This window comes from Leguminivora glycinivorella, chromosome Z, assembly GCF_023078275.1.
Source record: "Leguminivora glycinivorella isolate SPB_JAAS2020 chromosome Z, LegGlyc_1.1, whole genome shotgun sequence".
Classification (NCBI taxonomy): domain Eukaryota; kingdom Metazoa; phylum Arthropoda; class Insecta; order Lepidoptera; family Tortricidae; genus Leguminivora; species Leguminivora glycinivorella.
Window position 1 is genome coordinate 49,857,761 of NC_062998.1, and position 26,461 is coordinate 49,884,221.

Genomic DNA, 26,461 nt, shown 5'->3' on the forward strand with positions numbered 1-26,461 from the left:
TATGCTCTGTTCACTGTTAAATCTCGTTCTAATCGAGTCTCAGCCAACACTATTTGTGGCCAATCTCTCATCAAATATCGGGTCGTATCTCCAACGAGGCTGGTGGCGTTTGAAGGTAAATAGCCTGAAACGTTGAAAGTGAAGCACGAAGGTAAACATTTCAAACTGGATGATTGGTAATTAACAGAGGGAATCAATTTCGGTTGCTATCGCCATCGGCAGGGTTTGTTTACACTTTACACTGTTGTAAAAAGACGTAAGCGCCATTGAGGAGAGGAATAATTAACACCTCATTTTATACTCTGTAAGTACAGTCGACCAAAGAGGCACAATAAAATTATCCCGCTAGGCGGCGCCTGTGCAAGTGTCTAGCAGCCAGACCAGCGACCAATGCGGTCGGAAAGATCAGAAGGAATGGGACCGAATAGTGTCGAATAGTCCACAGACAGTAACATTTCGGGCCGAAAGGTTGTAAGTAACCGAAGTTCAATATGAAAACTTTTTTTGTTGCCCTGCTAAGTAGCTCTCGCTCTCGGTCGGCACAGTCACACACTCGTTCTCGATCCAAACCGCTCGCGCTCGCCGATCCTATACTGAACTAAATGAGCAAAGACCGATTCTCAGAGCACGGAAAGATTCAGTTCATTTCGGTCATTGATGGGATTTTATTCCTAACAGTTCATAGTTCGTGGACGACACAAGCCTAGAGAGATAGAGAAAACAAATAAAATCTTCTCGCTCTCACGTATGAAATTCTTTATCTGTGCAATGGACTAATAAGGTGGCGCCATCTGTCATAACCTTTGAGTGTGCCTCCTCAATGGAACCCTAGGCCACTGTAGAACTATGTCATAGTGACGATATAAATCCGATTGTAAGAAATCTCTTACTGCTTGTCACTTTGACATGGTTGTAGAGTGGCTTCCAATTCGTTGACTAATACTTTACTTCAGTGGATTCATATACTCTGATTACTCTGCCTATCGCTTATGGGAATACATTCGTGAGAATACAGATGTAGTACGAAATGTTTTTCCTTCGTACTTTCACGGAAACTGACGAACGAGTCAGCTATTTCATTCAGTTTCAGTACATGAAGTTAACATGACAAATACGAACGTTTCTGACACGTGACTTTTTTTTTATGGGATAGGAGGCAAACGAGCAGACAGGTCGCCTGATGGTAAACGATCACTGCCGCCCATGGACACCAGAAACACCAGAGGTGTTGGAGGTGCGTTGCCGGCCCTTAAGATGGGTGTAAGCTCTTTTCTTGAAGATTTGAAGGTCGGTGATCTTAGGAGTATTTTTCTAATTTAATTATGTTTTTTTTTTCAAAATCTATTCAATCAAATAGACCTATAGCATCTAGAGTTGTTTGCTTGTGAGGCCTAGATACCTACTGGAGGCCTAAAGGCCTACGGGATACCTAAAGACCTTCGGAAGATCTTTTTCAAAATTTAATCAATCAAATTAATGAAATGTAAATAAATGATCGAGTATCCGACGCAAAATATCCACAAGCTCATAATACCTTGCAATTAACTGAAACCATTTGAATAACCAATTGATGTTCCGATTTCGAAATGCTGCAGATTGATTTATATTGAATAATTCGGTATTGAACAACTGGGATTATAGATACTGGTATTAATTATAATTTGATTGGTTACTTATTGGTTTGTAAATTAAATAGAAGCCAGGTCATTGAAATATAAATTCGGAATTCTATAAACGACTTTTGAGACAAGATTCTTGCCATAAGGTGCATTTGAGTAATTCTAAAAGTCGTATAAAAACCATCATTATTTCCATCATATCAAGATTCCCCTTTCGAAATTACCCGAGTATTTCTGTGATTCGGGAGATTCAGTAAGTCTAGGCGAAATTACAATCATTGACGCTAGACGCCGATCGAAACGTATTCACGCAAGTATTTTAACTTTATTTGGCGTGATCAAGAACTAACCTTCCTTAGGCCGAAAGTAGGATAAACTCGCCTCATTCGGTGACACGCCTAATTCGGTGAAACAACCAAAAATTGTCTTTCGGAATAGTGCTTCAAATCTTGTATCGCCGAATTAGGCGTGTCACCGAATGAGGCGAGTTTACCCTACACTATCATATGTTTATCATAGAAATATGATCATAGGTCTGTATGCCTCCCTTTTACTCCAACGTGAAGAAAAAGGACGGCATGTTGTTTATGATCATATTTCTATGATAAACATTATGACAGTGGACTATCGGCCTTAAAGAGGCATTTTGATACTATTTCATCATTTGACAGATGTCAATGGTCTTTTATGGCATAACTAATGTGTCCCATTGCCAGAACGGTGGTGTCATTATTTTATTAAAATCTTTTGGGTACCTCTTGGACCTTGTACAGTCAACCAATTGGAATTGGAACCGTAGGCCACTCTACAACCATGTCAAAATGACAAGCAGTAAGAGATTTCTTACAGTGATTTATAACGTCACTATGACATAGTTCTACAGTGGCCTAGGGTTCCAGTTGGTTGACTGTACATAGTCCGCCTGGAAGGTCACAAAGGAACTAGATTTACATAGAAAAAACAAGTTCATCTATTTGTATGGCGGCCGAGCGTTTTCGACTGATGTTGTTACTTGCCTGTGATTTTAAATATGTTTGGGGCCTTCGAGTGTTCATAATTTATGTGTTATTAAAATTTAATATCACGTAGCGAGGCATTCTTCATGTTTTTGTTGACTTACTTACAAAAATTGACGCCCGAAAACTGCAAGCTGCGATTAAAGACGGACAACTCAGTGGATTTTACTGCATTCATTTGACACGCTAAGTAGATTCGTTTGCTTGATCTACGGTATATATATGCCATCTGTGTGGTAGGTAATGGGTTGAGACGGCGTTACTTTTGTAAATATTTAAATCGGGAGGCCTAAAACAATCGTATAAACGTGAGCATACAAACAATTGGGTATGGTTTTAGAGCCATTTTTCTACGTCACTTGCTGTTGATATTTGGTGAATCGCTCCTCGGGCAGCAGGGCCTAGGGGCCTAAACTTATCCTGTGTAAATATAAACATAAAGAAACTGGTTTTAGACCTATTGCATCTAGAGTTGTTTGCTTGTGAGGCCTAGAGACCTACTGGAGGCCTAAAGGCCAACGGGATACCTGAAGACCTTCGGAAGATCTAGAAGCTTACGGGGGGCCTATAAGCCTACTGGAGGTCCAGAGGCCTAAAGGCCTACGGGATACCTGAAGACCTCCGGAAGATCTAGAAGCCTACGGGAGGCCTATAAGCCTACGGGAGGTCCAGAGGCCTACGGGAGGCCTAAAGGCCTACACGTATTCGGTGTAGAAAGCGTTGCTGGTGCAGTTGCCATTGTCGTTGGGCGAGTCGGGGTGCTCTTCAGGCTCTGCGCCATTTGTGCGGAGCTCGTCACGGACCTGGCACAAAAAGTTTTAAGTTATAAATAATAGGTTAGTTTCCTATACTTAAAATAAAATACTTTATGCAGTGCACGAAATAAAGCACCACATAATTAGAAGAAAAATATGGACAGTGGTTATATTTAAACATAATTTCTATTTAATAAGTCAAAGAGAAAGATATAAAGTAAATGAATTGACCGTGACGTCACTCCTCAGTATTTCATAGTAATTCCATAATTATTAGCAAATCGCTTTGATAGTTTTTAAAAAGAAGCTGATTTGACTAGTAGGAAACTATCCTATTTACAAATAGACGAGAAAAGTTAAATCCAAATATGCAGAGACAGTGGGAAAGTTGCTGCTCTCAGTCTTTTGGTCCTGGAACTTCTGGAAACTTCACATTGGATTCAACTCGAGGTAGGTATTTGGACATGTTTTATACCACCAAGAACAGCTCGGGCATCGTAACTACTGGTGCCCATTTCGCCATGGACAACTATAAGCGTTATGGGGTACCTACGTCGTAAAATTTTCAAGTACTTGAAGACTTCCGAATAAAAAAAAAAAAACTTGAAGACTTTGTGATCTTGAAGTATAAATAAGTTAAGTTTTAAAGCTAAATATAAACCTTACCTACTCAACCTGACGCATGGCTCTCAACATGTTCAGACCAGCGAGGTTCTTCAGCTCTTGAACGCTCCACAAACAGATCATGGTATTTAGATATGCCATAGACCACAGGAGTCTCTGACCTTTTTTTATGAAATAGGCAGCAAATGAGCAGACGAGCCGCCTGATGGGAAGCAGTCATTGCCGCCCATGGACATAAGCAACATCAGGAAAGTCACTTATGCGTTGCCGACCTTTGAGAATCCTAAATACCTGTTTCTTGAAGAACCCCATGTCATAGCGCAAGGGGAATAGCTCAGAAGGATGGATAAGTGAAGTTTCTAGGTTAAAAGAATGCTTACCTTATCAACCTGACGCAAGACCCTCATCATATTGAAACCACCGAGATTCTTCAACTTCTGAACACTCCACAAACAGCTCACGGTATTTAAACACGCCATAGACCACAGGACTCCGTGACCTTGGCATTTTGTTTTTAGGCTAAAGAACTCTTACCTTCTCAACCTGACGCATGACCCTCAACATGTTCAGACCAGCAAGGTTCTTCAGTTCTTGAACGCTCCATTGTCCACTACGCAGGAGTTCAGCGAACAGCTCAGGGTATTTGGATACGTCTTCCAGACCGCGGGGAACCCTGGAAGGAAGAGAGAGTTAGAATAGAACGGGACTCAAGGCACAGCTCGGACAATGGCGATCAATTTTATGAAAGATACGCGTTCATACGCACACAGTCTAAGCTCGTCTAGACGCGTACCATGTTTGTATGAGTGAGATAAGACAGGTCAGCTGAAGAGCGGGTGGGCGGCATTTTCATGCGGGAATCAGGGAGTGGCCATACTGTACGATAGTAAACTTTTACGAAACGCCTCAAACGCCAGGGTACAGCAAATGCACAAACGCTTACGATAATATCTCTATCGATCTTCCGTATTGGCGCGACAGAGCCAGACTGCGTTTCGATAGGCGTCTGGCGTTAACGATTGTCATTAACAGTTTCATGTAATACCTCACATTAGAATCTAATGATTAGATTTTACTATTATGTTTAAGAATTATTAAAATAAAGATTTCTATAAACTTTTTTATTTATTTATTTAAGGGTTCCGTCAGATATTTTGCTTTCCAAAAGGGTTCCATGGGAAAATAAGTTTGAGAACCACTGGATTAGAGAGACAATGGTGACTCACACTAGACCAGCCCTAGGCCCTGGCGAAAGTGTCCGCCTCGCTAATTTCTATAATGGCTAATTGGTAACGTGTTGCATTCCATAAGAAACGAAGTGAAACGGATTCTCCGGCCCAGTCTAGCGTGAGTCATCCTTGATAGCATGCTGTACCCAATGGTTGCGTTTAGATAACTGCTGTTTCCTTCGTGGCGCAAAACGATGCAAATCTCACTAACAGTGATCAAGCCAGGCTTCCAATAACCCTGTAATCAAATAAGCCTAGCTTCCAAAGCCTCTGCGATCTCTTACAACTAAAAAAACCCGATTCAATTGATCCTGACTGAGTAATTAATAAATTAATAGTTTAAAAAACACTATAAAACACGCTTTTATAAATGCACGTAAAAGCCAAAAATAAATTATGGATCGTTCAAGTTGTCTCTATTTGTGAGCTGAAGTTTAAAAACTATGTGCTTTTAATTATAATATTTGATTGTAAAAGCGTGGGGCGCTGGAACAGGAAAGACTTTTTGTATAACCACAGAATATATAAGTATAACTTGCTGATAAATCAAATTATGCTATGTTACGGGAAGGAGGTTACACAGATTGACGCGCTAACTGGAGTTGCAGCATGACTAGTAGGTTCTACATTAAACAGTCAAATCAATTAAAAGTCAGTGTTCAAAGTAGGTACCAGTTTGTCGAACTCAGACAAAATATGCGCTAGTAGCGAGGAGAGTCGACAGTCACCGACACTTAGAACGCCGCTTTTTTCCGCTAATCAAAGTACAAAAGGGGAAAGTGTCTACAGTGACAGGATGCAGAATTCTTGTTCGTGGACGAGATATCTTTGGTTCTCTTTGGTAACCCTTAGGCGGCATATGTAAACGTTATGTTCTTATGCAACTTCATTCGCCAGGAAGTTCGAATTAGTATTTGTTTACAAGAAAGTCTTTCCTGTTCCAGCGCCCCACGCTTTTACAATCAAATATTATAATTAAAAGCACATAGTTTTTAAACTTCAGCTCACAAATAGAGACAACTTGAACGATCCATAATTTATTTTTGGCTTTTACGTGCATTTATAAAAGCGTGTTTTATAGTGTTTTTTAAACTATTAATTTATTTTATACTTTTTAGTCATTAATAATGAAATAAATACCTTTTAACATTTATACATAAAATTATTTCAAGTAGGCGGATTTTACATGCTTAACGTGTACTTATTGCTAATTGCTACTTAATAATAACTAGCGGCTACCTTCTTATTACGGTATTATCATAAAAATGTTTATACCTAGTAAGTTATCCGTAAAAGATAGACAATATAGACATGTGCCATCGCGGACTTTTTAAAGACATTAGAGAGACATACTTTCGCCATACATTGTTTTGAAGCTCTCAGCTAGTGGGATTTTGTTTGACTCGATTAGAAAATATTGTCACATTTCAACTAATTCAAACAAAATTTAAGTATTGCCGAGCCCCCCTTTATTTGCACTTAAGGGTCACAGGAAAACCATTACCCAACTTATTTTAAATACTACGTTAATCTTTCTTTTATGCTGGGGGCTTTGCCCCCCGAGCCCCCCTTTTCGTTACTCTTAAGGATCACAAGAAAACCCTAACCCAACTTATTTTAAATACTACGTTGATCTTTCTTTCATGCGGGGGCTTCGCCCCCCGAGCCCCCCTTTGTTTGCTCTTAAAGGTCACAAGAAAACGCTAACCCAACTTATTTAAAATACAACGTTGATCTTTCTTTCATGCGGGGGGCTTTGCCCCCCGAGCCCCCCTTTGTTTGCTCTTAAAGGTCACAAGAAAACGCTAACCCAACTTATTTTAAAAACAACGTTGATCTTTCTTTTATGAGGGGGGCTTCGCCCCCCGAGCCCCCCTTTGTTTGCTCTTAAAGGTCACAAGAAAACGCTAACCCAACTTATCTTAAATACTACGTTGATCTTTCTTTCATGCGGGGGGCTTCGCCCCCCGAGCCCCCCTTTGTTTGCTCTTAAAGGTCACAAGAAAACGCTAACCCAACTTATTTTAAATACTACGTTAATCTTTCTTTTATGCGGGGGGCTTCGCCCCCGAGCCCCCCTTTGTTTGCTCTTAAAGGTCACAAGAAAACACTAACCCAACTTATCTTAAATACTACGTTGATCTTTCTTTCATGCGGGGAGCTTCGCCCCCGAGCCCCCTTTGTTTGCTCTTAAAGGTCACAAGAAAACCCTAACCCAACTTATTTTAAATACTACGTTGATCTTTCTTTTATGCGGGGGCTTCGCCCCCGAGCCCCCCTTTCGTTACTCTTAAGGGTCACAAGAAAACCCTAAACCAACTTATTTAAAATACAACGTTGATCTTTCTTTCATGCGGGGGGCTTCGCCCACCGAGCCCCCCTTTGTTTGCTCTTAAAGGTCACAAGAAAACGCTAACCCAACTTATTTTAAATACTACGTTAATCTTTCTTTTATGCTGGGGGCTTTGCCCCCCGAGCCCCCCTTTTCGTTACTCTTAAGGATCACAAGAAAACCCTAACCCAACTTATTTTAAATACTACGTTGATCTTTCTTTCATGCGGGGGGCTTCGCCCCCCGAGCCCCCCTTTGTTTGCTCTTAAAGGTCACAAGAAAACGCTAACCCAACTTATTTAAAATACAACGTTGATCTTTCTTTCATGCGGGGGGCTTTGCCCCCGAGCCCCCCTTTGTTTGCTCTTAAAGGTCACAAGAAAACGCTAACCCAACTTATTTTAAAAACAACGTTGATCTTTCTTTTATGAGGGGGGCTTCGCCCCCCGAGCCCCCCTTTGTTTGCTCTTAAAGGTCACAAGAAAACGCTAACCCAACTTATCTTAAATACTACGTTGATCTTTCTTTCATGCGGGGGGCTTCGCCCCCCGAGCCCCCCTTTGTTTGCTCTTAAAGGTCACAAGAAAACGCTAACCCAACTTATCTTAAATACTACGTTGATCTTTCTTTCATGCGGGGGGCTTCGCCCCCGAGCCCCCCTTTGTTTGCTCTTAAATGTCACAAGAAAACGCTAACCCAACTTATCTTAAATACTACGTTGATCTTTCTTTCATGCGGGGGCTTCGCCCCCGAGCCCCCTTTGTTTACTCTTAAAGGTCACAAGAAAACGCTAACCCAACTTATCTTAAATACTACGTTGATCTTTCTTTCATGCGGGGGCTTCGCCCCCCGAGCCCCCCTTTTCTTTACTCTTAAGGATCACAAGAAAACCCTAAACCAACTTATTTTAAATACAACGTTGATCTTTCTTTCATGCGGGGGGCTTCGCCCCCCGAGCCCCCCTTTGTTTGCTCTTAAATGTCACAAGAAAACGCTAACCCAACTTATCTTAAATACTACGTTGATCTTTCTTTCATGCGGGGCTTCGCCCCCCGAGCCCCCCTTTGTTTGCTCTTAAAGGTCACAAGAAAACGCTAACCCAACTTATTCTAAATACAATGTTGATCTTTCTTTCATGCGGGGGCTTCGCCCCCGAGCCCCCTTTGTTTGCTCTTAAAGGTCACAAGAAAACGCTAACCCAACTTATCTTAACTACTACGTTGATCTTTCTTTCATGCGGGGGCTTCGCCCCCGAGCCCCCTTTGTTTGCTCTTAAAGGTCACAAGAAAACGCTAACCCAACTTATTATAAATACTACGTTGATCTTTCTTTCATGCGGGGGGCTTCGCCCCCGAGCCCCCCTTTGTTTGCTCTTAAAGGTCACAAGAAAACGCTAACCCAACTTATTCTAAATACTACGTTGATCTTTCTTTCATGCGGGGGCCATTTCTTTACTCTTAAGGATCACAAGAAAACCTTAACCCAACTTATTTTAAATACAACGTTGATCTTTCTTTTATGCGGGGCTTCGCCCCCGGAGCCCCCTTTGTTTGCTCTGGAAGGTCACAAGAAAACGCTAACCCAACTTATTTTAAATACTACGTTAATCTTTCTTTTATGCGGGGGCTTCGCCCCCGAGCCCCCTTTGTTTACTCTTAAAGGTCACAAGAAAACGCTAACCCAACTTATCTTAAATACTACGTTGATCTTTCTTTCATGCGGGGGCCTTCGCCCCCCGAGCCCCCCTTTTCTTTACTCTTAAGGATCACAAGAAAACCCTAAACCAACTTATTTTAAATACAACGTTGATCTTTCTTTCATGCGGGGGCTTCGCCCCCCGAGCCCCCCTTTGTTTGCTCTTAAATGTCACAAGAAAACGCTAACCCAACTTATCTTAAATACTACGTTGATCTTTCTTTCATGCGGGGGGCTTCGCCCCCCGAGCCCCCCTTTGTTTGCTCTTAAAGGTCACAAGAAAACGCTAACCCAACTTATTCTAAATACTACGTTGATCTTTCTTTCATGCAGCTTCGCCCCCCTAGCCCCCCTTTTCTTTACTCTTAAGGATCACAAGAAAACCTTAACCAAACTTATTTTAAATACAACGTTGATCTTTCTTTTATGCGGGGGCTTCGCCCCCGAGCCCCCTTTGTTTGCTCTGAAAGGTCACAAGAAAACGCTAACCCAACTTATTTTAAATACTACGTTGATCTTTCTTTCATGCTTCCCCCCTCGAGCCCCCCCCCCCCCTTTTTTTTCTGTTCTTATCTTCCGGCACCATCATCAGGCCTTGAAACCTAATCGTAGTCATAGTTCATTACAAGACTTTTCTAAGAAGCCCAAAAACAGCTATGATACGATGTTCCATCATGTAGTTCCACTTCATATCTTCCGGCTCCATCATCAGACCTTGAATTCTAATCGTAGTCAAAGTTCATTACAAGACTTTTCTAAGGAGCCCAAAAACAGCTATGATACGATGTTCTATCATGTAGTTCCAGTTCATATCTTCCGGCTCCATCATCAGACCTTGAAACCTAATTGTAGTCAAAGTTCATTACAAGACTTTCCTAAGAAGCCCAAAAACAGCTATGATACGATGTTCCATGATGTAGTTCCAGTTCATATCTTCCGGCTCCATCATCAGACCTTGAAACCTAATCGTAGTCAAAGTTCATTACAAGACTTTTCTAAGAAACCCAAAAACAGCTATGATACGATGTTCCATCATGTAGTTCCAGTTCATATCTTTCGGCTTCATCATCAGACCTTGAAACCTAATTGTAGTCAAAGTTCATTACAAGACTTTTCTAAGAAACCCAAAAACGGCTATGATACGAGGTTCCATCATGTAGTTCCAGTTCATATCTTCCGACTCCATCATCAGATCAGCTCAACAGTACCATATTATTGTATTGTCATCGGAACTACATATAGCTGCCAATTTTCATTACGCTACGACTCCTGGAAGATGGTTAAATTAGCCTCCGCAGATTCCATTACATACATAGTTACATACACGACGACCTAATAAAAGCGTGTTAAAAATAGAACTTCGCTCCGACGCCTTCTTGTTATTCGTACTTTAATCAAGTCTTGACCATCCTAGGACTTTATTTATATGGAGTAAAGGTTGTTATAAGCTAAAAGAGTGCACGATGTCAACTCGCCTCTGATTGGTTCTGGAGTTTCGAACAAATTTTGAATTTGGAGTTCTAGTTTCGAATTGGAAACGGCTTTAGGCGTTGTAGCTTTATGTTCGTTTAGTTTTTTTGCGAGAATATAACTTTGTCGCGTTCCGATACTAAAATTACGTGAATTGTGTGAGAAAAGTTAGAAACTCCTGCCTGTGTTGGACATTACAGTTTGTTAAGTTAGGTTTCTATAACGCAACTTATTAGAATTCAAAGGCAAGTCGGGGCCAACCTGGCGACGAACAGGTATGGTACCGACTACAAAAATAATTGATTTGTTTATAATTTGTATGTTTAGATTATTGCAATCCGATGAGAAATCTGAATTCAACGGTTTATTATTTTTTGCTTTTTAGTTTCTCCGTGTTTTGTAACGCGCTTATTTTTGAAGGCGGTTTTATTTTTTGTTAAAAAGTTTTTGAATAATGAGTACTTAAGAAGTTATGAGGGAACAGATGAACATACATACCTACATACATACATACATACATACATACCGGTCAAAATCATAACCCTCCTTTTGCGTTGACGTAGTCGGGTAAAAAGGACGGCTAGTAATTTTAAAACTAGTGGTAATGACCACTCGTTTTCGATTCTGTTAGTAGAATTTAAATCGCTAGTAGTGGAGATATTATTGAAAGAATTTCACGAAATCGAATGGCCGAGATTCAAAAATAAAGTAGGTAAATACAAAGTTTTGTGCGACACCGTAGAAAATTAGGAAAGGTTAAAGTGAGACAGAGAAAGATTACTCTCTTTTTCTCACTTTAATCTTAGTTATCATTTTTAGTTTTAAAGTCTGTGACAAAGTCCTGTTAACATTATACGAGTATACTTAGTTTAGGAACAGTAAAATATAGAGTACTACCGTACAGTATGGCCACTCCTGCTCCCCGCTGAAAGTGCCGCCCACCCGCTCTCGGTTACCTCACAGTTACCGCCTGCCAAAAATGCGACCAGTCAACCTGTCTTATTTCACTCATACAAGCATGGTCGCCAACACGAGCTCAGACTGTGTGCGTAGGAACGCGCCTCTTTTATATATTTGATCGCCAGTGTCCGAGGTGTGGTTTAGGATCGTTCGAGCGATATCGAAATATTCTCCAAACGCCCATCATAGCTTAGTGTCTATATTTTTGCCTTAAGCTTGAGCCATTTAAGCTAATTTTTTATGGGACATGAGTTTTGAAACGGGCATTCTATGCCGTTTATTGTATACTAGCTTTTTCCTGCGGCTTCGCACGCGTTAGAAAGAGACAAAAAGTAGCCTATGTCACTTTCCATCCCTTCAACTATCTCCACTTAAAAAATCACGTCAATTTGTCGCTCCGTTTGGCCGTGAAAGACGGACAAACAAACAGACACACACTTTCCCATTTATAATATTAGTATGGTTTTGCAAATAGAGCGAACGGTAAGCCAAATAAAAGTATCTGAATAGCGCTCAAAAGTGAGGGAATTGGTAAGACAACCATAGTAATATCAGGGGCGGCTCACTCCGCGATTCTATCGCCGCGCTACAAGTACATGCTGGCGGTCGCGAGTTCGCGGCCTAATCAGGGGTGGCGCGCGTTCTCACGGAACACACGTTCGCACTTATCTATTGTAACTTTACGTCGCGAGTTTTTTTAAGGTTCATATGCGATGTCCGCGTATGGAATGGCTAATAATGCTTAGTCATGAATAAAATAGGACAATCTTACACAGATTAAGTCCCACGGAAAAGTTCAATAAGGCTTCTGATGTTGGGACTTAAACAAAAATATATAAATACTGTACATATACCTACAAAGTGCCCAAGACTTGAATGTAATAGTAATTATAACATTCTAATTAAATTCGTTTTAATCCATAGGCAAATTAGGCAACCCTATCGACCGACGCTGCGCACGTGCGGCTCGTTTCTTTGTTGGAATATTGTAGGCATTTAAAAAGGCGGCATTTAGTGAACATCAAAGCAGTGGGCCTTCTGTACTTGTACTATTATATATTCTGTGCTCATAATCACTAAACACGTGTGTGAGAGCCTTTACCAATTCCTAATGTTATTAGTCAATCACTTGACACTAACTTGAATGTTATTCTTAAGGGTCTCTCCACTAATAAATTCATTTATTATGTAGGAAACTGTTGATTTCTTTTTTGTGAATTTAACTAATAAGTGATATACAGGATGGTTCCTGATAATGAACCTAGCTATTACGTGTCGAATTTAACGGAAACAAAAAAAAACATTGTGTATTGATCTAATTTGCTTATTACAAAACGAACGAGAGACGAAGGCCTCTTAATTTAAGATATTAACATTAGTTTATAAGGTTTATTTCTGTAAAATGTATTAACAAACTTATGGACCCAAATAGTCTGAAATAAATGCATTTTTTTTTTAAATTTTTAACGCTGTGGTTTGCGTGGGCCTCAGTCGCGCGACGGCGATGCGATGCGACACGCGACTGCGACGCGACGCGGCGCGACGAAATGAAACCTTCAAAATCTCTATGGAAATGTCTTTGGTGGGCGACGTCGACGAACTATAGAATAGATGACTAGCTTTCGCCCGCGGCTTCGCTTGCGTTAAGTTCGAAAATTGCGGAATTCTCCATACAAACTTCCACCCCCCATTTTGGGAAAATAGTGGATTAGAAAGTGAAAAAAGTAGCCTATATCATTCGCCATCCCTTCAACTATCTCCAGTTAAATAAATTAATAGTTTAAAAAACACTATAAAACACGCTTTTATAAATGCACGTAAAAGCCAAAAATAAATTATGGATCGTTCAAGTTGTCTCTATTTGTGAGCTGAAGTTTAAAAACTATGTGCTTTTAATTATAATATTTGATTGTAAAAGCGTGGGGCGCTGGAACAGGAAAGACTTTTTGTATAACCACAGAATATATAAGTATAACTTGCTGATAAATCAAATTATGCTATGTTACGGGAAGGAGGTTACACAGATTGACGCGCTAACTGGAGTTGCAGCATGACTAGTAGGTTCTACATTAAACAGTCAAATCAATTAAAAGTCAGTGTTCAAAGTAGGTACCAGTTTGTCGAACTCAGACAAAATATGCGCTAGTAGCGAGGAGAGTCGACAGTCACCGACACTTAGAACGCCGCTTTTTTCCGCTAATCAAAGTACAAAAGGGGAAAGTGTCTACAGTGACAGGATGCAGAATTCTTGTTCGTGGACGAGATATCTTTGGTTCTCTTTGGTAACCCTTAGGCGGCATATGTAAACGTTATGTTCTTATGCAACTTCATTCGCCAGGAAGTTCGAATTAGTATTTGTTTACAAGAAAGTCTTTCCTGTTCCAGCGCCCCACGCTTTTACAATCAAATATTATAATTAAAAGCACATAGTTTTTAAACTTCAGCTCACAAATAGAGACAACTTGAACGATCCATAATTTATTTTTGGCTTTTACGTGCATTTATAAAAGCGTGTTTTATAGTGTTTTTTAAACTATTAATTTATTTTATACTTTTTAGTCATTAATAATGAAATAAATACCTTTTAACATTTATACATAAAATTATTTCAAGTAGGCGGATTTTACATGCTTAACGTGTACTTATTGCTAATTGCTACTTAATAATAACTAGCGGCTACCTTCTTATTACGGTATTATCATAAAAATGTTTATACCTAGTAAGTTATCCGTAAAAGATAGACAATATAGACATGTGCCATCGCGGACTTTTTAAAGACATTAGAGAGACATACTTTCGCCATACATTGTTTTGAAGCTCTCAGTTAGTGGGATTTTGTTTGACTCGATTAGAAAATATTGTCACATTTCAACTAATTCAAACAAAATTTAAGTATTGCCGAGCCCCCCTTTATTTGCACTTAAGGGTCACAGGAAAACCATTACCCAACTTATTTTAAATACTACGTTAATCTTTCTTTTATGCTGGGGGCTTTGCCCCCCGAGCCCCCCTTTTCGTTACTCTTAAGGATCACAAGAAAACCCTAACCCAACTTATTTTAAATACTACGTTGATCTTTCTTTCATGCGGGGGGCTTCGCCCCCCGAGCCCCCCTTTGTTTGCTCTTAAAGGTCACAAGAAAACGCTAACCCAACTTATTTAAAATACAACGTTGATCTTTCTTTCATGCGGGGGGCTTTGCCCCCCGAGCCCCCCTTTGTTTGCTCTTAAAGGTCACAAGAAAACGCTAACCCAACTTATTTTAAAAACAACGTTGATCTTTCTTTTATGAGGGGGCTTCGCCCCCGAGCCCCCCTTTGTTTGCTCTTAAAGGTCACAAGAAAACGCTAACCCAACTTATCTTAAATACTACGTTGATCTTTCTTTCATGCGGGGGCTTCGCCCCCGAGCCCCCCTTTGTTTGCTCTTAAAGGTCACAAGAAAACGCTAACCCAACTTATTTTAAATACTACGTTAATCTTTCTTTTATGCGGGGGGCTTCGCCCCCCGAGCCCCCCTTTGTTTGCTCTTAAAGGTCACAAGAAAACACTAACCCAACTTATCTTAAATACTACGTTGATCTTTCTTTCATGCGGGGGCTTCGCCCCCCGAGCCCCCCTTTGTTTGCTCTTAAAGGTCACAAGAAAACCCTAACCCAACTTATTTTAAATACTACGTTGATCTTTCTTTTATGCGGGGGGCTTCGCCCCCCGAGCCCCCCTTTTCGTTACTCTTAAGGGTCACAAGAAAACCCTAAACCAACTTATTTAAAATACAACGTTGATCTTTCTTTCATGCGGGGGCTTCGCCCACCGAGCCCCCCTTTGTTTGCTCTTAAAGGTCACAAGAAAACGCTAACCCAACTTATTTTAAATACTACGTTAATCTTTCTTTTATGCTGGGGGCTTTGCCCCCCGAGCCCCCCTTTTCGTTACTCTTAAGGATCACAAGAAAACCCTAACCCAACTTATTTTAAATACTACGTTGATCTTTCTTTCATGCGGGGGGCTTCGCCCCCCGAGCCCCCCTTTGTTTGCTCTTAAAGGTCACAAGAAAACGCTAACCCAACTTATTTAAAATACAACGTTGATCTTTCTTTCATGCGGGGGGCTTTGCCCCCGAGCCCCCCTTTGTTTGCTCTTAAAGGTCACAAGAAAACGCTAACCCAACTTATTTTAAAAACAACGTTGATCTTTCTTTTATGAGGGGGCTTCGCCCCCGAGCCCCCTTTGTTTGCTCTTAAAGGTCACAAGAAAACGCTAACCCAACTTATTTTAAAAACAACGTTGATCTTTCTTTTATGAGGGGGCTTCGCCCCCGAGCCCCCCTTTGTTTGCTCTTAAAGGTCACAAGAAAACGCTAACCCAACTTATTTTAAATACTACGTTAATCTTTCTTTTATGCGGGGGCTTCGCCCCCGAGCCCCCCTTTGTTTACTCTTAAAGGTCACAAGAAAACGCTAACCCAACTTATCTTAAATACTACGTTGATCTTTCTTTCATGCGGGGGGCTTCGCCCTCCGAGCCCCCCTTTTCTTTACTCTTAAGGAACACAAGAAAACCCTAAACTAACTTATTTTAAGTACAACGTTGATCTTTCTTTCATGCGGGGGGCTTCGCCCCCCGAGCCCCCCTTTGTTTGCTCTTAAATGTCACAAGAAAACGCTAACCCAACTTATCTTAAATACTAGGTTGATCTTTCTTTCATGCGGGGGCTTCGCCCCCGAGCCCCCTTTGTTTGCTCTTAAGGATCACAAGAAAACCCTAAACCAACTTATTTTAAATACAACGTTGATCTTTCTTTCATGCGGGGAGCTTCGCCCCCTGAGCCCCCCTTTGTTTGCTCTTAAATGTCACAAGAAAACGCTAACCCAACTTATCTTAAATACTACGTTGATCTTTCTTTCATGCGGGGGGCTTCGCCCCCCGAGCCCCCCTTTGTTTGCTCTGGAAGGTCACAAGAAAACGCTAACCCAACTTATTTTAAATACTACGTTAATCTTTCTTTTATGCGGGGCTTCGCCCCCGAGCCCCGCTTTGTTTACTCTTAAAGGTCACAAGAAAACGCTAACCCAACTTATCTTAAATACTACGTTGATCTTTCTTTCATGCGGGGGCTTCGCCCCCGAGCCCCCTTTTCTTTACTCTTAAGGATCACAAGAAAACCCTAAACCAACTTATTTTAAATACAACGTTGATCTTTCTTTCATGCGGGGGCTTCGCCCCCGAGCCCCCTTTGTTTGCTCTTAAATGTCACAAGAAAACGCTAACCCAACTTATCTTAAATACTACGTTGATCTTTCTTTCATGCGGGGGCTTCGCCCCCGAGCCCCCTTTGTTTACTCTTAAAGGTCACAAGAAAACGCTAACCCAACTTATCTTAAATACTACATTGATCTTTCTTTCATGCGGGGGCTTCGCCCCCGAGCCCCCTTTGTTTGCTCTTAAATGTCACAAGAAAACGCTAACCCAACTTATCTTAAATACTACGTTGATCTTTCTTTCATGCGGGGGGCTTCGCCCCCCGAGCCCCCATTTGTTTGCTCTTAAATGTCACAAGAAAACGCTAACCCAACTTATCTTAAATACTACGTTGATCTTTCTTTCATTCGGGGGGCTTCGCCCCCCGAGCCCCCCTTTGTTTGCTCTTAAGGATCACAAGAAAACCCTAAACCAACTTATTTTAAATACAACGTTGATCTTTCTTTTATGTGGGGGGCTTCGACCCCAAGCCCCCCTTTGTTTGCTCTTAAATGTCACAAGAAAACGCTAACCCAACTTATCTTAAATACTACGTTGATCTTTCTTTCATGCGGGGGGCTTCGCCCCCCGAGCCCCCCTTTGTTTGCTCTTAAAGGTCACAAGAAAACGCTAACCCAACTTATCTTAAATACTACGTTGATCTTTCTTTCATGCGGGGGGCTTCGCCCCCCGAGCCCCCCATTTGTTTGCTCTTAAATGTCACAAGAAAACGCTAACCCAACTTATCTTAAATACTACGTTGATCTTTCTTTCATTCAGGGGGCTTCGCCCCCGAGCCCCCCTTTGTTTGCTCTTAAGGATCACAAGAAAACCCTAAACCAACTTATTTTAAATACAACGTTGATCTTTCTTTTATGTGGGGGGCTTCGACCCCAAGCCCCCCTTTGTTTGCTCTTAAATGTCACAAGAAAACGCTAACCCAACTTATCTTAAATACTACGTTGATCTTTCTTTCATGCGGGGGCTTCGCCCCCCGAGCCCCCCTTTGTTTGCTCTTAAATGTCACAAGAAAACGCTAACCCAACTTATCTTAAATACTACGTTGATCTTTCTTTCATGCGGGGGGCTTCGCCCCCCGAGCCCCCCTTTTGTTTACTCTTAAAGGTCACAAGAAAACGCTAACCCAACTTATCTTAAATACTACGTTGATCTTTCTTTCATGCGGGGGGCTTCGCCCCCGAGCCCCCCTTTTCTTTACTCTTAAGGATCACAAGAAAACCCTAAACCAACTTATTTTAAATACAACGTTGATCTTTCTTTCATGCGGGGGCTTCGCCCCCGAGCCCCCCTTTGTTTGCTCTTAAATGTCACAAGAAAACGCTAACCCAACTTATCTTAAATACTACGTTGATCTTTCTTTCATGCGGGGGCTTCGCCCCCCGAGCCCCCCTTTGTTTGCTCTTAAAGGTCACAAGAAAACGCTAACCCAACTTATTCTAAATACAATGTTGATCTTTCTTTCATGCGGGGGGCTTCGCCCCCCGAGCCCCCCTTTGTTTGCTCTTAAAGGTCACAAGAAAACGCTAACCCAACTTATCTTAACTACTACGTTGATCTTTCTTTCATGCGGGGGCTTCGCCCCCGAGCCCCCTTTGTTTGCTCTTAAAGGTCACAAGAAAACGCTAACCCAACTTATTATAAATACTACGTTGATCTTTCTTCCATGCGGGGGCTTCGCCCCCCGAGCCCCCCTTTGTTTGCTCTTAAAGGTCACAAGAAAACGCTAACCCAACTTATTCTAAATACTACGTTGATCTTTCTTTCATGCGGGGGCCATTTCTTTACTCTTAAGGATCACAAGAAAACCTTAACCCAACTTATTTTAAATACAACGTTGATCTTTCTTTTATGCGGGGGGCTTCGCCCCCGGAGCCCCCCTTTGTTTGCTCTGGAAGGTCACAAGAAAACGCTAACCCAACTTATTTTAAATACTACGTTAATCTTTCTTTTATGCGGGGGGCTTCGCCCCCCGAGCCCCCCTTTGTTTACTCTTAAAGGTCACAAGAAAACGCTAACCCAACTTATCTTAAATACTACGTTGATCTTTCTTTCATGCGGGGGCCTTCGCCCCCCGAGCCCCCCTTTTCTTTACTCTTAAGGATCACAAGAAAACCCTAAACCAACTTATTTTAAATACAACGTTGATCTTTCTTTCATGCGGGGGCTTCGCCCCCGAGCCCCCCTTTGTTTGCTCTTAAATGTCACAAGAAAACGCTAACCCAACTTATCTTAAATACTACGTTGATCTTTCTTTCATGCGGGGGGCTTCGCCCCCCGAGCCCCCCTTTGTTTGCTCTTAAAGGTCACAAGAAAACGCTAACCCAACTTATTCTAAATACTACGTTGATCTTTCTTTCATGCAGCTTCGCCCCCCTAGCCCCCCTTTTCTTTACTCTTAAGGATCACAAGAAAACCTTAACCAAACTTATTTTAAATACAACGTTGATCTTTCTTTTATGCGGGGGCTTCGCCCCCGAGCCCCCTTTGTTTGCTCTGAAAGGTCACAAGAAAACGCTAACCCAACTTATTTTAAATACTACGTTGATCTTTCTTTCATGCTTCCCCCTCGAGCCCCCCCCTTTTTTTCTGTTCTTATCTTCCGGCACCATCATCAGGCCTTGAAACCTAATCGTAGTCATAGTTCATTACAAGACTTTTCTAAGAAGCCCAAAAACAGCTATGATACGATGTTCCATCATGTAGTTCCACTTCATATCTTCCGGCTCCATCATCAGACCTTGAATTCTAATCGTAGTCAAAGTTCATTACAAGACTTTTCTAAGGAGCCCAAAAACAGCTATGATACGATGTTCTATCATGTAGTTCCAGTTCATATCTTCCGGCTCCATCATCAGACCTTGAAACCTAATTGTAGTCAAAGTTCATTACAAGACTTTCCTAAGAAGCCCAAAAACAGCTATGATACGATGTTCCATGATGTAGTTCCAGTTCATATCTTCCGGCTCCATCATCAGACCTTGAAACCTAATCGTAGTCAAAGTTCATTACAAGACTTTTCTAAGAAACCCAAAAACAGCTATGATACGATGTTCCATCATGTAGTTCCAGTTCATATCTTTCGGCTTCATCATCAGACCTTGAAACCTAATTGTAGTCAAAGTTCATTACAAGACTTTTCTAAGAAACCCAAAAACGGCTATGATACGAGGTTCCATCATGTAGTTCCAGTTCATATCTTCCGACTCCATCATCAGATCAGCTCAACAGTACCATATTATTGTATTGTCATCGGAACTACATATAGCTGCCAATTTTCATTACGCTACGACTCCTGGAAGATGGTTAAATTAGCCTCCGCAGATTCCATTACATACATAGTTACATACACGACGACCTAATAAAAGCGTGTTAAAAATCGCGTCAATTCGTCGCTCCGTTTTGCCGTGAAAGACTGACAAACAAACAGAGACACACACTTTCCCAATTATAATATTAGTCTGGATACGCGACGCGACGGCGGCGGTCACGCGATAAAGTTGTTAATTTTCTATTCTTGCCATTTTGCCTACGCAACCGAAAAACCAGAGCTTTTAAGTAAGTATACAAAGTAATATGCAAAAGCCCTCACACACCCCACGAACCCTCTGGGAAACGAAAGCTTTACCCAAAGTTCGATTCGCACAAAACCCACATTCGAAACCTAAAAAAACACCCAAATCTGTAACTTGGGAAAGCTTTTTCGAACTTTTTAATCTGCGTTCGATAAGGGAGAAACTCGTTTGGGTGAAACTAAAGGCTGTATTTGTGAAATATGTGGCTTTCTCACTCTGAAAGGTCCTCACGCTTTAAGTGGCTGATATCACCCAACTGCGCAAAGACAAACTTGTATTACAATTTAAGAGCGCAGTTTTTGTTCCACTTTGGTCGATCCGAAGACAAACTATTAAAGTTTAAATGGAAGGAGATGATAGACCTGCAACGGACCATTTCATCAGAAGGCCAAGAAAGAGTTAGTTTTAGTAAGGCAAGTAAATTATATGTTATTATTCATTATATTTCAACGAACATACGCCGTGGCTTGCGTGGGCGACGGTCGCGCGATGGTCGCCTATACAATCGCCTATACTAGCCTTTTCAATCCTATTAGTTAAAAAAATTGTCCCATACGATTTTTTCTTATTTTGTTATCATTTTCCGTACATGTTGTATGGGGTAACAAAAGAGGAAAGTAACAAAAATGTATGGACATTCTGGGACACTTTTTGTCTCCCAGTGAGATTGAAAGTACTCGTGATTCTGAGTACAATTGACCTAAAATTCCCTAAAACAATTAAAAAAAAAATATTGGCAAAAAAAAAAGAAATGCTCATTTAAAGAAAACGGCTCCATAGAAAAAAAAAGCAAAGATTGGTCTCGAGTTCGTCATTTAACGGTTCTATGACTTCTATGTCGTTCAATTATTCACTTAGTTGTCCTTAATTAAAATTACAATAACAAAAATATACAAAGGCGAGCTTATCCCTTAAGGGATCTCTTCCAGCTAACCTTAGAAAGTATCAGGGTCGCCTACGTCGTCCGGCTTTGAACTGCATACATCGGCTTTGCGACTGAAATCGATGAAACATAAGGACTCTTTAGGTAAAGAACGCTACATAATCTGTTTGCAACTCCATCCAGCGACTGGATTTGGTTTGCTCGGTTCATTTGCCAACAGTTTTAGGCTTTCTAGAATAGTACATTGTGCAACAAGGGGAGGAAGTTGAATATTACTAACGAGAGTAAGTTAAATCGCGACGGCTTGCCGGAGCGATTTAAAGACTCGAGTTAGTAATATTCATACTCCCCGAGTTACACACAATGTTTTTCATCACACTCGCAATGCAAAAAATATGTAAGTAGATGTAAAAAAGTTAAGTACGGTACAAGAAATTTCATTATTCCCTTGGGAGAACGATTTTTCTATAACTCACGTTCCGCCTGTGAGCAATAGCACATTTAAAGTGCGGGTGTGATGAAAACTAACATATTCGTTTCTACAAAAACACTTTGCTAAGAGGGTTTCAATAACCACAAAAAAAAACTCCGACCGCGATATAGTGGACTGATTTTTATGAAACATGGCTAAGAACACTCCCGACTAAAAATACACTACAAGATTTTTAATCCCCGATGCAAAAACGACGGGGTGTTATAAGTTTGACGTGTCTATCTGTCTGTTTGTCTGTCTGTCTCTGTGTGTGTCTGTCTGTGGCATCGTAGCTCCAGAACGGATGAACCGATTTAGTTTTTTTTTGTCTGAAAGCTGAGTTAGTCGGGAGTGTTTTTAGCCATGTTTCATGAAAATCGGTCCACTATGTCGCGGTCGGCGTGTTTTCAAAATTTTAATTTTGTGGTTAGGTTAGTTTCGAATTTGCTTGTCTCAAAATTCAATATGAGAAAAAGCTGTCATCTATCAAAATACACCCTGTATATTCCATCACCATCTACTCTGTGCCTAAGTGTCTCTCGCAGGTCCCCAGAGCCCGACAGTCGCTCAAAGACCCAGCGACATAGATCACACGTCACTAGATGCCGCGATGCACTGTTCAGTCGCAATATAAAACATTAAATTTCATGAATTAATTTTATTCTTTTTTTAAGGGACCACAGTTCTAACCTAACCTAACCTGTTTTTCTGATAGCAGTACATATGTTTAAGGGTCACAGTTCTAACCTAACCTGACCTATTTTTCTGGTAGCAGCGCGTTGTGTATAGGGGTCACAGTTCTAACCTAATCTACTTTTGTGGTAAATGATGGATCAATTTTTTTTTTATTCTGACTGTGCTTTAGAAAGAATTTTTTTTTTATCGGAAATAAGCATTATGCTCAAAGTATGTTATAATAAATGTTATTCTCAAAAAATTTCATCATATTAAATAAGAATTATACAATTTGTTAGGATATTATTTGTTGTTATATGATTCAATTTGTTGTTATATCGATCGATACGCACCCGCGACGAAGACCTCAAAATATCGATGCGATCTTACGCCGTGGCTTGCGTGGGCGACGGTCGCGGGATGGTCGCGCGACGGCGATGCGACGCATACGAAATCAAACCTTATCGATATGGAAGTAGACGATGCGATGAGACGCGACGGCGACGGTCGCGCGACGATCGCGCGACCGTCGCCCACGCAAGACACGGCGTTATTTGTGGTGCAATAAGAGCGGGTCACATAATTTTTGCGGCCTTCGAAGTAGCACGTTATTGAATATTGTAATATTGAACGTTGTAATATTGACAAGCAGTAGTTTTAAGAAGTTTAACACTCTTACGGTAGATGCTGCTACAGGTCCCATTGACCTTAGTAGTGGAAAATTTCGCTGGATTGGTTGAAGTCTTGGTGGGTCAGTTGGCAGAGCGCTGGAGTATCGATCCAGAGGCCGTGAGTTCAAGTCTCACCCAAGGCAGACATTTTCCACTTTTAAATTTTATTCTAAGCCTAGTGGCATCGATTGCAGACGTTTCTGCTAATCAGAAGTTAAAAAAGCAGTAGTTTTGTTGCCGGTAATGAGGTTGATTTACAAAACTAGTTTTGCTCACGATTTGTGAAACTATCGGTGTTTTGGAAGACTTGCTCTATTTTTAATTTTGTTTTCAATGTACACCCAAATATTATCGTCCTGTGAGTTAGAAATAAAAAGTAACAGTGCCGAATAACTGAAAGGTCGGGTGAACTGGGCCTCCAGCTAAGAGGAGAAGCCTCTGTACCTCATTATACCTATACTACAAAATTACTGCGGCACTTAGGTACCGGCCACATCAGAGCGTCGTGCGAGCACATGAACTCTTGGAAATAGGCCTAGTGGCACAGATAGTGAGTGAGGCTCTCTATACCTTTTCTATCCAAGCAGGAACTACGGCCTAGGAATCCCTACCTTCTTGCAATTCCCACAACGCGTACTGTAGCGCGCCAAAAGTTTCCCCTCGTTCGAGCTCTAAAATTTCTGAACGCGCTTCTGTTATGGGCGGCGGAATGTGATTGTTTGCGAGTCGATGGGCAAGTGTGTGTAGCGTATGTTTGAAGTATTGCGAGATGATGGACGGCAGTGCTGTTTTATAAAACTGTATATGCATAGTGTTGTCTTGTGTACCTTCTCTAGTATCTAAGTCTGAATTGTACAGTTATTTGGTCTATTCTGTTATACTGTAGGTATATATTATGTTTGAATAAATAAATAAATAAATGATAGTCGGTGGGCAACCACTCTATCTAGTATGAGGCGATCTCCGCCTGCACGTGACGGAGTACTGATTGGATTGACGTCAATCAAAGGACGTTCCGTAGCGAAACGTTTTACACTGTAATGGCGGACGGCGAAAGGGAGACCTTTATTTTTGCTCGGCGACTTTAAGGTGACGTTTCATTAAGTAATGAAATTTAAAATTGAGGCTTCATCTTGAGTCGTCATGAGTTCATTTAAATGTCTAATTAACCTAAAAAAATATTACCATATTTTATTATGACTTGAAAACCGCAAAAAAACCATTTTTAAAGTATAATTTCACTTAATCAGGCTAAAACAACATTAGCCATGTTAATCTATAGGTTGTCTGTGCATGACGTAAATCGAATTGAACACAAAATTTTCTGCCATTTATGTATGAGGCATTAAGTTCATTATGTCAGTGATTGACTCGACATGAAGTTAAGTTAGGCTCTATGACGTCACTACGGTTACCTATCAAAAAGTCGAAAATTGTAATGTCGAATATTAGTAGCCCGAAAACGCTTCCCATTTTATTAATTGCCCTAAGTTTTGTTTGCCCGAAAGTACTTTTCCCCTATTATTATTTTCCTCATTCTTATTTCGCCGTAATTTTGTTTCGCTTATGATTCGAATCAACACTTATTAAAATGCCTAAGAATCATTTGATAACTACTTTTTGTCGCGAAAAGTTTTTAATCCGAAATATTATTTAGCCGCTATATCAAAACTTCGAAATTCGAATTAACACTTGTTAAAATTCCTAAGTATCATTTGACAGCTATTTTGTATGGAGTATAGTTTAATAATTCGAAATATTACTAAGCCGCTATATCAAAAGTTCAGTAAATCCTTAATTTTCTAACAAAAGTTTGTTGCCGACCCTCACGGTCGCAGTTCTTACTTGACTTAAGAATCCTTGCCATAAGGGTTTATGGCAAAGGTTTGTTTCTGTATGATCGCAGTTCTAACCTAACCTAACCAACTTTTCTAGCACAAGTTTGTTTCTGTATGGTCGCAGTTCTAACCTAACCTAACCCACTTTTCTAGCACAAGTTTGTTTCTGTATGGTCGCAGTTCTAACCTAACCTAACCCACTTTTCTAGCACAAGTTTGTTTCTGTATGGTCGCAGTTCTAACCTAACCTAACCCACTTTTCTAGCACAAGTTTGTTTCTGTATGGTCGCAGTTCTAACCTAACCTAACCCACTTTTCTAGCACAAGTTTGTTTCTGTATGGTCGTAGTTCTAACCTAACCTAACCCACTTTTCTAGCACAACTTTGTTTCTGTATGGTCGCAGTTCTAACCTAACCTAACCCACTTTTCTAGCACAAGTTTGTTTCTGTATGGCCGCAGTTCTAACCTTACCTAACCAACTTTTCTAGCAAATGTTTGTTTCCGTGACGTAACCTATCCCGTGACGTAACGTATTTTTTTACAATGATATTAGGGAACATGACATTTCGATGTCGCGTTAGCATCGGATTTATGAAAAGGTGGTTAACGAAACAGTTGTCAAATGATAAGATTGGCCACCGTTCTTCTGGTTATTGAGTTTCTATAAAATGGTATTAGGGAAAATGACATTTCGATGTTACGTAGCATGGGATTTATAAAAAGGTGGTTAACAAATCGGTTGTCAAATGATAAAGTTGGCAACCGTTCTTCTGGATATTGAATTTCGGGAAAACGATAATGTGGGATAGCAAACTAGCGACATATGGAAAGTATGGTAAACAATGTATTTGGATTATAAAAATTTTAAATTATTTCTTGTGCCAAATTCGATAAGATTCTACATAGTAGCTCATTTCGTGACAAAGTGGCGCTGATTGCTATCAATACACGTCATCTTATGGGCGCCGCATATCCAACATTAATGATTTATTATTTATTTATTTAAACTTTATTGCACAACTAAAGAAACATGTACAAATGGCGGACTTAATGCCAAAAGGAATTCCCTACCAGTCAACCATTGGGTAAAACAGAGACATATATCTATCTCTGTAGAGACATGTATGTATGTATGAATGATAGCGGCGGCCTTTGGAACTAATTTTACACCACGCATTTTTTTTATGGAAAAGCCCACAAAATGAGGGAAGCACAACAAATAATAACGACACGATTTATTATCTTAATATGAATTAGACAAATCATGACATTAATGACTGGTGTGTCGCCAGTCAAGAGGACTGAACTAAATATTTAACGTTGTTTGCTACATTATTTCCATGAGAAATTAACCAATAACATATACAGTGCCTAAATATGATGTTACT

General features: G+C 40.7%; 1 protein-coding gene across 1 annotated transcript in view; it reads right to left on the reverse strand.

The window, feature by feature from the left end:
- Positions 1-2,718: 2,718 nt before the first annotated feature.
- Positions 2,719-26,461, reverse strand: part of LOC125241502 (dipeptidase 1-like) — a 449,138-nt gene continuing 425,395 nt past the window's right edge. The window contains 2 exon segments of the mRNA XM_048150023.1: positions 2,719-3,438; positions 4,549-4,687. Coding sequence (XP_048005980.1) covers positions 3,331-3,438; positions 4,549-4,687 — 247 coding nt within the window. The 3' untranslated portion in view covers positions 2,719-3,330.